The sequence below is a fragment of the Octopus bimaculoides genome, chromosome 1, assembly GCF_001194135.2.
Source record: "Octopus bimaculoides isolate UCB-OBI-ISO-001 chromosome 1, ASM119413v2, whole genome shotgun sequence".
NCBI classification, from domain to species: Eukaryota; Metazoa; Mollusca; class Cephalopoda; order Octopoda; family Octopodidae; genus Octopus; species Octopus bimaculoides.
This window is the reverse complement of record NC_068981.1, coordinates 159,051,754-159,065,967: the sequence shown is the minus strand read 5'-3', so window position 1 is coordinate 159,065,967 and position 14,214 is coordinate 159,051,754. Positions and strand designations below refer to the sequence as shown.

Genomic DNA, 14,214 nt, shown 5'->3' with positions numbered 1-14,214 from the left:
ATATATATATATATACACACACATGCATGCACGCACACACACACACACACACATGCACAAAGACACACACATACACATATAAATGTGTATTTGGAAGGATATGTTATCTGGGCAGATACTATATTGGCTCTCAGTTACTTTGATCAGTATTTAATGTCTGTGGCTATTGTTTGCTGACAGTCACTCTGTGAATTCTTTTGATGGGTAATTCCATGTATGCTTTGCTGGACAGTAAAACTGTCTGGAGTGTATATTATTTGTTCATCCACAAAATTAATTTTACAATTTTATACAGCATATTATAATGACCTACGTGTGTTTCCATTGCACAGGCTACTGGCAGTTGCAGATGCAGCCTGGAACTATTATCAGTGCAGCTTCTTCAGGGTCTATCCGTTTGGTCAGTCTCAAAATCACTTTGAGACTGCGTCTGCAACAGCCAGTAGTCTGTGCAGTGAAAACGGCCAGTAGTCTGTGCAGTAGGTCATTATAATATTATCAACATCATCGTCGTCATTTAACGTCCGCTTTCCATGCTAGCATGGGTTGGACGATTTGACTGAGGACTGGTGAAACCAGATGGCTACACCAGGCTCCAATCTGATTTGGCAGAGTTTCTACAGCAGGATGCCCTTCCTAACGCCAACCACTCAGAGAGTGTAGTGGGTGCTTTTTACGTGCCACCGACACGAAGGCCAGTCAGGCGGTACTGGCAACGGCCACGCTCAAAATGGTGTATTTTATGTGCCACCCGCACAAGTGCCAGAAAGGCGACGCTGGGCACAGGTGCCATCACAATTTCGCTGTCGCTTGCCCCAATAAGTCTTCGCAAGCTGAGTTTCATGTCCAATGAGGGAGACGACGTTGGCATGGATGCCAGACGTCAAATTTAACTCGATTTCTATTTCACTTGCCTCAACAGGTCTTCGCAAGTGGAGTTTAAAATTGTAAAATAAATTTTGTGGATGAACAAGCCTCCTTACTCTTTATTATTATTAATAATAATGAATGATACACATATATATGTGTGTGAAGGCACATGGCTCAGTGGTTAGAACATCAGGCACACAAACATGAGGTAGTGAGTTCAATTTTCAGACCAGGTGGTGTGTTGTGTTCTTGAGCAAGCCACTTTATTTCGCATTGTTCCAGTTCACTCAGCTGTAGAAATGAGTTGTAACATCACTGGTGCCAACCTGTATCAGCCTCTGCCTTTCCCTTGGAGAATATCAGTTGTGTGAAGAGGGGGGCTGGTATGCATGGGCGACTGCTGGTCTTCCATAAATAACCTTGCCTGAACTTGTGCATCGGAGGGTAACTTTCAAGGTGTAATTCCATGGTCATTCATGACCAAAGGGGGTTTTTACCCTCTCTGTGTGTATGTATTTACACACACACACACACACATGCATACATACACACACATTTGTTGCCCTTTTGCAGGATCACAATATTCCCAGGGAGGTACTATATTATTTAGGTTAAGAACCACTGTTCAGAGGTGTCTCAAGTATTTGCTCCCTACATTACATATATTAACACTAACTTAAATATTGCTTTTCATGTGATGTGTCCTTGAAGTTATTATCCTAAAGCGAGCAATGTACCTTAATTAGAGGCTTGGCTAGTACGTTTATCTCATAGCCTTATACCATGCTCCTTACAAGTAAAGTTTGAATCAGACTACCAGTCTATGTGTGTGGATTATTTATATATTTATTTTGTGTGTTCAACTTGACTGAAACCCATCAAGATATGTATTTTATTTCATTACCATCAAATATTTATTTTATTCAAAAGAAGTAAATGATTAATTATTTATAAATTATTTATTTCAGAAAAGGGTGTAACTGGAATCCCTATATCTACACTTATCAAAACAGACAAAATAAGCAACACGAAATTACAGTTTGGCATGGTGAGTTAATCTGTGTAAAATATTTCTTCAATAGATCTGAAAACTGAGCTATTTTATAGAAAGTGATATAGAAGCTGTGATATGGTCGTTGGCAAGACTGTGTGGCTGAAGATGATTCTGGATTCCATCTCATTGTGCAGTGCATTATGTATGTTGCCTTCTACATTGAATGCATTATAATTGTTGTATACTGTCAATGGATATGTAGGGAGAGGAAAACAGTAAGAGGTATAGAATTAATTGATGAGGTCACATCTCAAAATACAGTTTCACTAATGTGACAACACAAGATTGAGACATGTAGATTCTGTACATCACATGCATCCCTCCCACTCCAACATAGAAAAACAGGTATTAAAACAATGATACTGGTCACTTCAAGTAACTCATTATGTGCAGGCAAGTACCATGTCATTAATAGTAAAGTCTGAGTCATCTGAATCTGTGATATAGGCTTAACTTCTTTTCACTTCTTTAATTCATTGTACCAGAAATTTGGAGGTCAAATTAATATTGTAGACTCTACTGGACGGTTTTGATCTCTACAGTCTTTTTGTGAAATTTGATAAGTCATAAGATTAATAAAGCTGTGATATTTCATTTCATATTCGATTCATAGAGAGATTATTTCCTATACAAAATACATAAATTATATATTGATATATATTGGAATATTTTAAAAGTTGAGGAGCATGCATTTTAAATATATGAAGGGAGGTAATCAAGTTCGACCAAAACTGAAGAAATCAGAACAATTTTATATTCATCCACTTTCGCATCACGAGGGAGATCCATGACTACGTTGTGTATATACTTCTAAATAATTAGGAGATATTGATTTTAATCATAATAAAAATTAATATTGGTTTCATAGAGAAATTAGCATTATTGAAAATGTATTTCAAATAAAGACATACAAATTTTTTTCACTTTCATATTTAATTTATAATATGTCATTTGTGAGGGCAATTTGGTTTGTGATTAAAAGAAATTGATTGCACTAAACGTCTTTTCAGAATCCTCGAGTTGTTTAAGTTTATTAAAATGTAAGGACTACCCCCATATATATACAATATACTTCATTACATTGCATATTGGAATCACAGCCTACCAGAGTAAAGATAAACAATATTTGTACTAAACTATACATAACACAGTGATCTCCCTTGTATGAGCACCACAGTTACGCCTGAAACCTCAGACCGCCTAGTAGCTGACATATTCCTACAGCAAAATTAGATTCTAACTCAAAAACAATAAAATGTAATTTTGCATAAATAATTTATCTGAAATGTTTTTTCTTTATTTTTTAACAATAATAATACTGATAATTTCGTTTTGGGATTTGGTTTGCAAGATTTTTTATGTGATTTCGTGTGTTGAAGCATATTCTGTTGTGTCTGGGGAGAGTCATTTTCTTATTGTGCCTTAAAATTTAACACACTCACCGGAAATTTAACACACTCAACGAAAATTTTAGGAAAATAAAAATAAGAAATAAGTGGAAAGTTTACCGGTGAGTGTGTTAAATTTTAAGGCACAATAAGAAAATGACTCTCCCCAGACACAACAGAATACTGATAATATTTTACTTTAATCATACACCTGTTTTGTTTTATTTTATTTATTTTTTTATTTTACGTTTGATCTGCCAGTCCAGTAATATCGGCTTTTGTTTTCTTTCCCAGAATTCTGCCCTGTTGATGACTGATATTTCTTTGAATTTTACTGAAGTTGATAATGAATGGGATTTTGGAATCCTACAACTGATACAAAATACTTTGGTGGTGCCAAATTATGTGATGAGTGTATCCCTATTTACAACATTACAGACTGCATTTTCAGATGACCCTAACAGGTTTTACAACCAAGAAGATACCCTTGATGATATTTCATTTTATAATTAGAAAATGAAATAGTTATATTGGAAAATTCAATGAATATGAAGTTTTATTTTAAAGTTTTTCTCTAAATTTTGTTTTCCATTTATATTTCTTGATATTGTTAGAACTTATAAAGTGGCGAGCTGGCACAATCGTGAGCACACTGGACAAAATTGCTTAGTGACATTTTGTCCATCCTTACATTCTGGCTTCAAATTCCACCAAACTTGACTTCGCCTTTCATCTTTTTGAGGTCAATAAAATAAGTACCAGTTGAGCACTGGGTTTGAGGTTATCAACTTGACCATCACACCAAACATGTTGGCTTTGTGCTAAAATTTGAAACCAATATTGTTAGAAATTATGTTTTTTGTGACTAAACTAAGGAGTGCATGGTAAACATATATTTGATTATAATTTTTAACCAAATATATGAAATGTGTAAATGACAGAAACAAGTAAAAGAATATAAAGCTGAATATGAAAGTGAGTTAAAATGTCTGACTAGACTCTCACATTTATATTCTCTTCTTTGCTTTCCAAATGTCTACCACATATAACAATTTAAATCATCAAATTTTAATTTTGTTCAGAATATATTTTGAATTTTATTTTTTTATCATATTTTACAGCTTTAGTTCATTTTCCTTTCAATAAAATATAATTTTACAGCTGAATATCTTTTCTGCTCAGTTAAATGAGAAATAAAGTGAATGTGTTTACAGATGTCATCAAGTAGAATGAAAATGGATGCTAGGGAGAGAGAAAAGGGAGGTGGGGAAGACTAGCCTTTGGATAAGGGAATTTTATTGCTAGTCCTCCTTTTCCTCTTCTACTTAGCATTTATTTTCCCTCTGCTTAATGACATCTGTAAACACACCCACCTTATTTCCTTTTTGGGTGATCTACCTTCTAATTAATACTTTCATTGGTCATTTAATTTTGATTGTTTTTACTTTATTCTTTTTTCAACTTACCATTTGTGTCATGGCTAGTTTGATAATTCATTTGTTCATCTCCACGTAACTATGTAAACAATTTATAGGTAATAAGACCAGAAGATAAGCTAAGCTGGTTTAATGTATGTTACAACTTATGTAACAAGCATCGCTTTGGTATGAAACATTTGTAGTTTATATTTTACTTGTTCCATTTTTTACTTTCTTGAATTTTTAGTTGCATTTTTACATGAGTTGTGTGGTGACTGTCAGCTTATTGAAATTTCTTATAATTTCAATATGGAATGAAGTTTGTAACTTACGATGTTAATAAACCTTTTTTTATTGTATATTGTCCTGTTTTTGTCATTTATACTAGCTGCATAAATGCTCAATGCTTACTGATGACTTACACTTGGATCCCTGGATCATATCTATTATTTTATATATATATTATATAGTAAATCCAAAAAAGAACAAACACACAAAAAAAAAACGCGAGGACGTGGTACATGTAAAGTATTAACAGATGCTCAGGGAAGAAAAGAAAGATGGTTTAACATTTTGAGCAGACGCTCTTCTTTGGAAACAGAGGAAAGTCCAGTAGAAGGGAAGATGGAGGACATTGCCAATGATTCACATCTGGTTACATTTTGAAATGAGCAGAAGGGAATGGGTGAAGGAAAAGTTCTTTCTGAGACAGGAGAGTGTAAGAGGAGGTATGTGTGTGTGTGTGTGGGTATGTGCGTGCGTGCAAGTCTCTGTGTGTGTGTGTGTGTGTGTTTTTGGCTGTTTATATGCGTATGTGTGAGTCAACTTTGTGTCGCTTAATGTTGTAGGAAGAATTCAGTAGCAGGAATGACAGTCTTTTGTGTAGTTGTGTGTCTCTTCACATGTGCGTAGAGGAATGGTCAGTAGAAAGGTGTTTCAATAGCAGTTTGAAGTATGGTTGTGCATATTTATGTACGTGTGTGCATGTATGTATATGTTTTGTGTGTGCATGTGTCTGTGTGTGCATATGTGTGTGTATGCATGTATATGTGTGTGTGTGTTTGTGTGTGGAGTATATGTGCATTCCTCTGTGTGTGTATGTGCATTTGTGTATATGCCCATGTATGTGTAATTGTGTGCATGTATGTATGAGTGTGTAGTGTGTATGGGAGGTATGTGTGAGTTCATATGCATGTGTGTGTGTGTGTGTGTGTATATGTATATTATCTGTGTGCGTGTGTATGTGTGTGTGAAGGTATATGTGTATTTTTGTGCATGTATGTGCGTGCGTGTGTGTGTATGTGCATGTAGTGTGTACGTGTATGTTTGTGTATGTGTGTGTGTTAGGCATGTGTGCATTTCTTTGCATGTGTACGCGTGTGTGTATATGTATGTATGTGTGTCTATGTATGTGTGTGTGTGTAGAGTATATGTGCATTCCTCTGTTTGTTTGTGTGTGTGTGTGTGTATGTGGAGTATATATGCATTCATCTGTGTGTGTGTGTGTGTGTGCGCATACATGTGTGTGTGTGTATATGCCTATGTATGTGTAATTGCGTGAGTGTATGTATGTGTTGTGTGTGTGAGGTATGTGTGCGTACATGTGCGTGTGTGTATGTATGTGCATGTTTATATCTGTGTGTGCGTGTATGTGCATGTGTATTTGTGTTCATGGGTGTGTGTATTTTTTCATATGTGTAATATGTACGTGTGTGTATATATGTGTGCGTGTATATAGAAATAAAATAAAATATATATACACACATATATTAGTAAGCTTGAAAATGGAGAAACTCAATGAATATAAATTGATTTATTAAGTATTTAACATTCCCTACAATTGTTTCACTTTGCACCCAATTTAAATTACAAAACATATATAACAATATAAATTTGCATTTTGACAACCCTAGGTGGAAGATCTTCGGGGCAAAATGGACATTACAGAGTTTACATTTTGATCAATTGAAATACTCCAACAGACTGAGCAGACGAAAGCATGTTTATTGTTTGTGTGTGCGCATGCATTAATGTTTTCATTTTTATTTAATACAATAATAATAGTAATCATGAATTAAAGTATATAAGAATTAAGATAAAGGATAAAAATAAAGATTAATAATAGATAATGAAACTAATGAAGCACAGAAATAATAAAAATAAAAAATAAAAGGAAAATAAAAAATGAAATAAAAGTATTTTTTACAAAACATGGATGTTCATGGTCCATTTTGGTTTATGTGTGAGTGTAAGTTCATGTGTTTCCATGTGTGCACGTATGTGTATATATGTATGTTTACTGCCTAAGTTGACATTTGTGTGCTATATATATAGTGTAGTGTTCCATGATGGTAAGATCAACAAAAATGTACTCTGGTGAGAGACAATATTATTTAATAAACATGATATGTTTTTATGTGCTATTGTTAGTTTCATGTGATAAAAGCATCTCAGACAGTATCTTTTAGCATGTCTGGTACCTTATCACAATCATTGGGCAATACCCACATGGCATAACAAGAACAAGCTAAAAATAGGACGATAAGATGAGAGAAAAAAAAAACAAGAAAAGGTGAGAAAGTAGCAGATATAAAAGGCAGAAGGTTGAAAAACTGGAAAATGAAAAAGAAAATAGAATGAAGCAAAAGGGGGAGAATTACAGTTATGTCCTCTTTGAGCATAGACTATAAAGCTGAAAGGATAGTGGCCTAGAATCTGTGGTATAGCTGCTCAATTTGGAGAGGCTGGTATTTTTCAATTTGCAAACAGAGACTTAGCTAAGTTGTACTACAGACTCTAGGCTACTATCCTTTCAGCCTTTGTGGTCAAAGGGAACATAACTCTAATTCTTACCCTTCTGCTTCATTCTGTTTTCTTTTTTGTTTTCCATTTTTTTCAACCTTCCACTTTTTCTCATTTTTTTTCTCTCATCCTATCATCCTATTCTTAGCTTGTTATGCCATGTGGGCATTGCCTGAAGATTGCGATAGGACATCAGACAGTATTTGTAAATGAGCATCATCATTATACAAGCAAATCTGTTCATTTCCAGTATTCTGTGTAAAACATGTCTAGCTATAGGAAAATATTACCTTACTTGAAAATAGTTGGAGTTTAGCACCAAGAAGGGCATCCATTTGTAGAAAATCTACCTTGACAAATTCCATCTAACTTATACAAGCATGGAAAGGTGAACAATATATATATATATATATATATATATATATATATATATATATACACACACACACACACATAGGGGGGGATTTTGACTGGGGACTGCTGGTGCTATCACCATCTCTTTGAAGCAGTTCTCTTCCCTTTAAGGGGAGAGAACTGCTTCAAAGAGATGTAGTTGTGTATAGCAAAGAAACCACACATCTTGCTTTAAAATATATGAATATTTGACTGCTATTTCTAGTAGGCTGAGTAGTTGTGTAGAATTCTTTCTTTGTTGGCTCAAGGTATTATCTTTTTAGGTAATATACAGAACAGTACTACATGCATTTTACAGTACTTAGTTTTGTTCCTTGAGTTTAAGTCCCATTATTAACAATACTGCCTTTCTTCCTTTATTAGAAGAGTCAACAAAATAAGCACAAAATAATAGCTTTGATCCATTATTCAACCCTCTCTTCTTCAATAAACATCTGGTCTTGTAGCTATGTATTTGAAACCATGTATCTCTTCTATTGCAAGACACCCTCTTATCAACTGGTACGAAGCCACCCACTTCAGTTGAGAGGTTTTGTCTCGCAAGTTACTTGGCAACTTCACTGGTTCTGGTGCCATATAAAAAGCACCCAGTCCGCTCTGTAAAGTGGTTGGCACTAGGAAGGATATCCAGCCATAGAAACTATGCCAAAGCAGACAGTAGAGCATGGTGCAGTTCTCTGGATTATCAGCTCCTGTCAAACTGTCCCATCCATGCCAACATGGAAAACAGATGTTAAATGATGATAGTGATTAATATATCAATAAAATTATTCAAATACATAAATCGAAACCGAACCAAATTCGATGACTGGCACCCATGCCAACCTTTCCTTCATTGGACACTAAACTCTGCTTGTGAAGACCTATTGGGGCAAGTGAGATCGAAATCGAAATTGAACCAAATTCGATGACTGGCACCCGTGCCAGTGGAGCGCTAACAGCACCGTCCAAGTGTGATCATTGCCAGAGCAGCTGTCTGGCTTCTGTGCTGGTGGCATGTAAATAGCACCATTTGAGCATGATTGTTACTAGCGTCGCCTTACTGGCACGTGAAAAAACATTCGAGCAAGGTCATTGCTAGTGCCGCTGGATTGGATCCTGTGCAGGTGGCACATAAAAAACACCATTTGAGCATGGCTGTTGCCAGTACCGCCTGACTGGCCCTCGTGCTGGTGACACGTAAAGCACCCACAACACTCTCGGAGTGGTTGGCATTAGGAAGGGCATCCACCTGTAGAAACTCCACCAGATCAGATTGGAGGTTGGTGCAGCCATCTGGTTCACCAGTCCTCAGTCAAATCGTCCAACCCATGCTAGCATGGAAAGCAGACGTTAGATGATGATGATAATGATGATGATAAATAAAATGTAGTTTAAATTGAAAAGGACAGACATGATAACAAATAATGTTCAGAATATGATTTTATTTAGTCAATAGTTTGCAAGTTAATACATACTGGTGAAGTTCTGGAATGAAAAGAAATATAAAAAAAAAAATCTTTCATTTGAGTCTGCCATATAAAAATCAAAATATTAATTAAAGAAAATCTGAAATCTTAAGACAGGATTAAATAATACACCAATGTAATTATAATTTTCATCAAATAGATTTATCTAAGAATTAGGTATGATCACTAATAAAATACTCAGCAAATAACTTGCTTCTTTGACATGATATGCAAAGGAAACACGAAATTATTCTTTTACTGAATTTTCACTAGAGAAAATACCCTAGTTAGAAAAAAAAGTATATTTGATCTTTAGTTATCAAAATATTTTATGAAACAGATTAACTAGAAATAAATAAAAACAAAACAATTTCAAATATTTTCTGATAATAATGGAGCTGACATAGCTGAACCATCAAGCTGTAAAAATATAAATTTACTACAGTAATCTTTTGTATATTAAACCATTTGTAAATTGGACAAATGAAATGGGAAAAAAAAAAAAAACTTCCATAAGCCATTTCTTGGTGTTTTACTCAAATATTTATAATCCACGATCTATGTTTTAAAATAAATCTATTAGATACTCAAGTACTGAAACAGTATAATTGTAGAATGGCATTCCATTAACAAGAACAGTATTAATTTTTAAGATTTTAATATAAATAAATCAGCTGTCAATTTCAGCCAAGTGGTGCTCATATTGGTAAAAAGTAGAGGATAATATTTGTCAAAATTTATCAACTTATTAACAGACAGCTTCTCAAAAATAAATTAATCTAATTTATTAAAATCATATTTAAATTTTGAAAGGGATTATTTTTTATCTTCTTGCCCATTATATTTTTATATACTTACATACAAATTTCAAGTATGTCATAATTAGTACATAAGCATATTAAGTTGATAGATATGAAAGACACTTTCTTTCAATAAAAATTTACACTCGGGATCAAATAGAGAAGAAAATCTTAAGTTTTGATTCAAAAAGATATATATGTCAATTCTTTTTCATAAAAGCATTATCTAAATGAAAGAATAAATCTATAGTGTTTTATAGTGGCATTAAGATTCATATTAATCTTGGCTTAAAAACCACAGTTAAAGTTGATTTGCACAGAGTTTTTACCTTTCTGAAGTCAGAAATATTTAAGTCATTTTTCTCAATCTGATTGTCTGTCATTTATAGTAATAAAGAAGAGTAAATTGGTCAATTGTAAATAAGTAATCACAACATTGACTGTAGATGTATGTTACTTTAATATATTGTAACTTACCAAACTGACCTTACATTATTTCAGCTCAATAGATTTGAAGATACCAATTTACATACAACAAGGCATTCAGATACAAAAAGGATTTCACTTTTCTTTTTGCAGTTATTTATAATTTCTAATTGGATTAATTTTGATATTAATATTCAACAAAAATTATATAATATCCAATATTTGACAATATTTCATTTATTTTCAGAAATTGTCCTATTAAAAAAAATAATGGATTCCAGTTTAAGAAAATATATTCTAAATACTTTACGTTATACAAAACTGTCAATCAAGCTTTACTCAGAATATTCAAGAGGTTAATTTTATTTGTATCTTTACCAAACAACATTCAATATAAACCATGGCTACTCACTAACTCTTCAGCCCATAGTCACAACATAGCATCCAAAACTAAACAGTATGTCTGAATACAAATTTAACATTTGTAGGGATATTTAATTTGTTTAATACTGGTTCACAACTCTTGCAATGTAAGGCTTAGTATATGAAAGAGGTCTAATAGGGCAAGTTATAACAACCTAGATTTATGACAATGTTCACATCCATAGAACAAATGGCTATTTCTTCAGTGTTATCAGATGAACAATATATACAAGATGAACAAAGATTACTAATGAATAATGGATAAGTTGACATTTTAAAAGGCTTGTTGAAACATGTAAATAAAATACACATCTGTTTAAAAAATAAAGATTTTACAGTTGCTACAATAGTAAAACATTTTCATTAAAAAGAAAAATTAGGAATGTAATAGTCCAAATTAAAAATATCACAAGATGATACCTTCCAACAACTCTCACTTTGGCTCCAACTAGAGCAACAATAAGCAACAGTTTCCAGTCAGTCTTATTAGAAACATACCAGTTTCTAAAACACTAAAGTCAATCAAGAGTGCACTGTAAATGTTATTAATTAAAAAATAATCTTTACTTTTATTGCTAAAGTTTGAAGAGGAGACAAACCAAATAACTACCAAAGGGGAAGAAAACAGATATGAGAATGACTTCTTTGGAACCAATAATTTTAGATCAGCAAGAAAAACCAACCAGAAACAATACAATTGGAACAATTTAAAGATATTGTAACAGAGATTGACTACAGAAATTAAGTATAAATATATATGTATGTATATGATTGCCTATTTATATTCTGGCTCAACGTTTCATATGATATTAAATATGTTCAGTTTCAAGGAAGGAATATATTTTGAAGAATGCAACAATTATTTATTATCATTTTAAGTCTTGTTGCTGTTGTATTATTTTGATTTTAAATTTTATAATCAGATGAGCCCTTTTAGGTGCCTGAAATGGTTAACAATAAGGCTCCATATTTAATCTAAGTGATACCAAGATGAATAAGAAGTATCATTCCTCCAAAACTATGCTCTGATATTTCTGGTACAATATGATGACAGTGACAATGACAACAACGAAGATGATCAATATTTTGGAATAGTAGTAGTAGTAGTAGTAGTAGTAGTAGTAGTAGCAGCAGTAATTTAGTCAGTCCTCTCAAAATCAATAGCAAGGCAGATTGTTTTGAAGATTTTGGTGCAGGAAAATGTTTGGCATTTCCTAGACATTTCAATTTCATCTTTTCATCATTTGGTAAATAGTTGTAGGCCTTTTGTTGACCATCGAGGCAGCAACTAAGGAAAGACAAATTATAATAAATATAATTAATTAGTTATATTTTACAGGTTCAGTTGTTACTTATGAAAATTATCAAAAATGTATATTAATATGAACAAGTTGTTGTGAAGCTCTGTGTCAGCTCTGGTCAAGCAGACCTACAATAAAAGTTCCACTCATGACTAACCCATCTTTTACTCATCATCATCATTTAATGTCCACCTTTCATGCTAGATGGTTTGACCAGAGCTGGCCAGGCAGGAGCCTACACCAGACTTAAGTGTCTGTTTTGGCAGGGTAGCATGCTAGCATGAAAGATAGACATTATTTCATGCTTTCATGCTAGATAGCTTGACCAGAGCTGGCCAAGCAGGAGCCTGCACCAGACTTCTGTGTCTGTTTTGGCAGGGTTTTTACAGTTGGATGCCCTTCCTAACACCAACCTAGCAGAGTGAATTGAGTGCTTTTTACATGGCACAAGCACAGGTGAGGTCAATTTTAGCAAGGTTTTCACAGCTAGATGCCCTTCCAAATGCCAACCAATTTACAGTGTGGAATGGACACTTTTACGTGACATCAGCACTGGCAGGGTCACTAAATAACTTGCAAGACAAAGATCCTTTGAGAGGGGAGGGGGCATTGGAGGAGGTGATCTTGTGTCAGATGATGAAAGTTTATAATGAGAGAGAGACAGACAGAAACAAGTGTCTTGCTTATTCAGATGTAATATATTTAAGACAAATTATATCTTTCACCTTTTACTTGTTTCAGTCACTGGAGTCCAGCCATGAAGGTGTAGTCCAACAAATTGCCCCGCCAGTGCTTATTCTTTTTTTATTTATGTCTGGTACTTATTCTATCAGTCCCCTTAGGCAAACCAACACACAATGTTTGAAAAATATTTAAAAAACAAATACTTAAAATGAAGGAAAATATAGCATTCATTGTTACAAGTTGATGAATTTTATATACGATGGGCTTTGGGCTTCCACACAATTTCTGCCTATCAAATGCACTCACAAAGTATTGGTCAGCTCAGGGCAATAGTGGACATTAAAAAAAAACATTAGGGTATGGTATGTGGGAGGTTTGCCTTCTTTTCTAACAAATCAAACATCCATACATATATAGGGTTTAGGCTTCTTTCAATGACTAAGCAAGATAAGTTTTTCTATTTCATCATTAAATATATTCTTTAACTTGTTACAAATTTAAAGCTGCAGCCATGCTGGAGCACCACCATTGAAAGGTAATGGGTGTATATGCATATTTCAAGGAGTATTGTCCTTTCATCAGTACTAACACATACTACTGAAATTGTTCATGTGTGCATATCTGTGTTTTAAAAAACACACACAAAGAAGGCTGAGCTAGTATGGGTATATGATGCTGCATAAGGACCAACAATTCCAAGGACCTATGCTATTATAGAAAGAGACATTTAAAATGTTGATGATGCTAATAATGATGAAGTTAACAACAAATAAATATTCAAAAGTAACTAATATAAAATCTGCAAATAGTAATAGTATCATATTTGTATCTGTAATCATTATGACAAAAGATTGCATAGCCAAAAATTTAATTACTAACTTAGAGGAACTGGACCAAAGAATCTGATATTTTTCTGCAAGTCTACTGTTATATAAAACTAGAAGCTTTATATGTACTTACCATAACATACAGAAGGAGAAACTATAAAATTATGGGAGTGGCTGTGTGGTAAGTAGCTTGCTTACCAACCACACGGTTCCAGGTTCAGTCCCACTGCATGGCACCTTGGGCAAGTGTCTTCTACTATAGCCTCGGGCCAACCAAAGCCTTGTGAGTGGATTTGGTAGACGGAAACTGAAAGAAGCCCGTCATATATATGTATATGTATATATATATATATATATAT

General features: G+C 33.8%; 2 protein-coding genes across 2 annotated transcripts in view; one reads left to right on the top strand and one right to left on the bottom strand.

Annotated features, from left to right (window-relative positions):
• The window catches only part of LOC106882872 (lipopolysaccharide-binding protein), a 35,871-nt gene extending 30,782 nt beyond the window's left edge, over window positions 1-5,089 (top strand). Inside the window, exons 11-12 of the mRNA XM_052970732.1 lie at window positions 1,839-1,918; window positions 3,607-5,089. Of these exons, the coding sequence (XP_052826692.1) occupies window positions 1,839-1,918; window positions 3,607-3,825 (299 nt within the window). The 3' untranslated portion in view covers window positions 3,826-5,089. The remainder of the gene's footprint in view (window positions 1-1,838; window positions 1,919-3,606) is intronic.
• Window positions 5,090-9,350: 4,261 nt separating this feature from the next.
• LOC106882873 (arf-GAP with dual PH domain-containing protein 1) overlaps window positions 9,351-14,214 on the bottom strand; it is an 89,891-nt gene continuing 85,027 nt past the window's right edge. Inside the window, exon 9 of the mRNA XM_014933676.2 lies at window positions 9,351-12,331. Coding sequence (XP_014789162.1) covers window positions 12,273-12,331 — 59 coding nt within the window. The 3' untranslated portion in view covers window positions 9,351-12,272. The remainder of the gene's footprint in view (window positions 12,332-14,214) is intronic.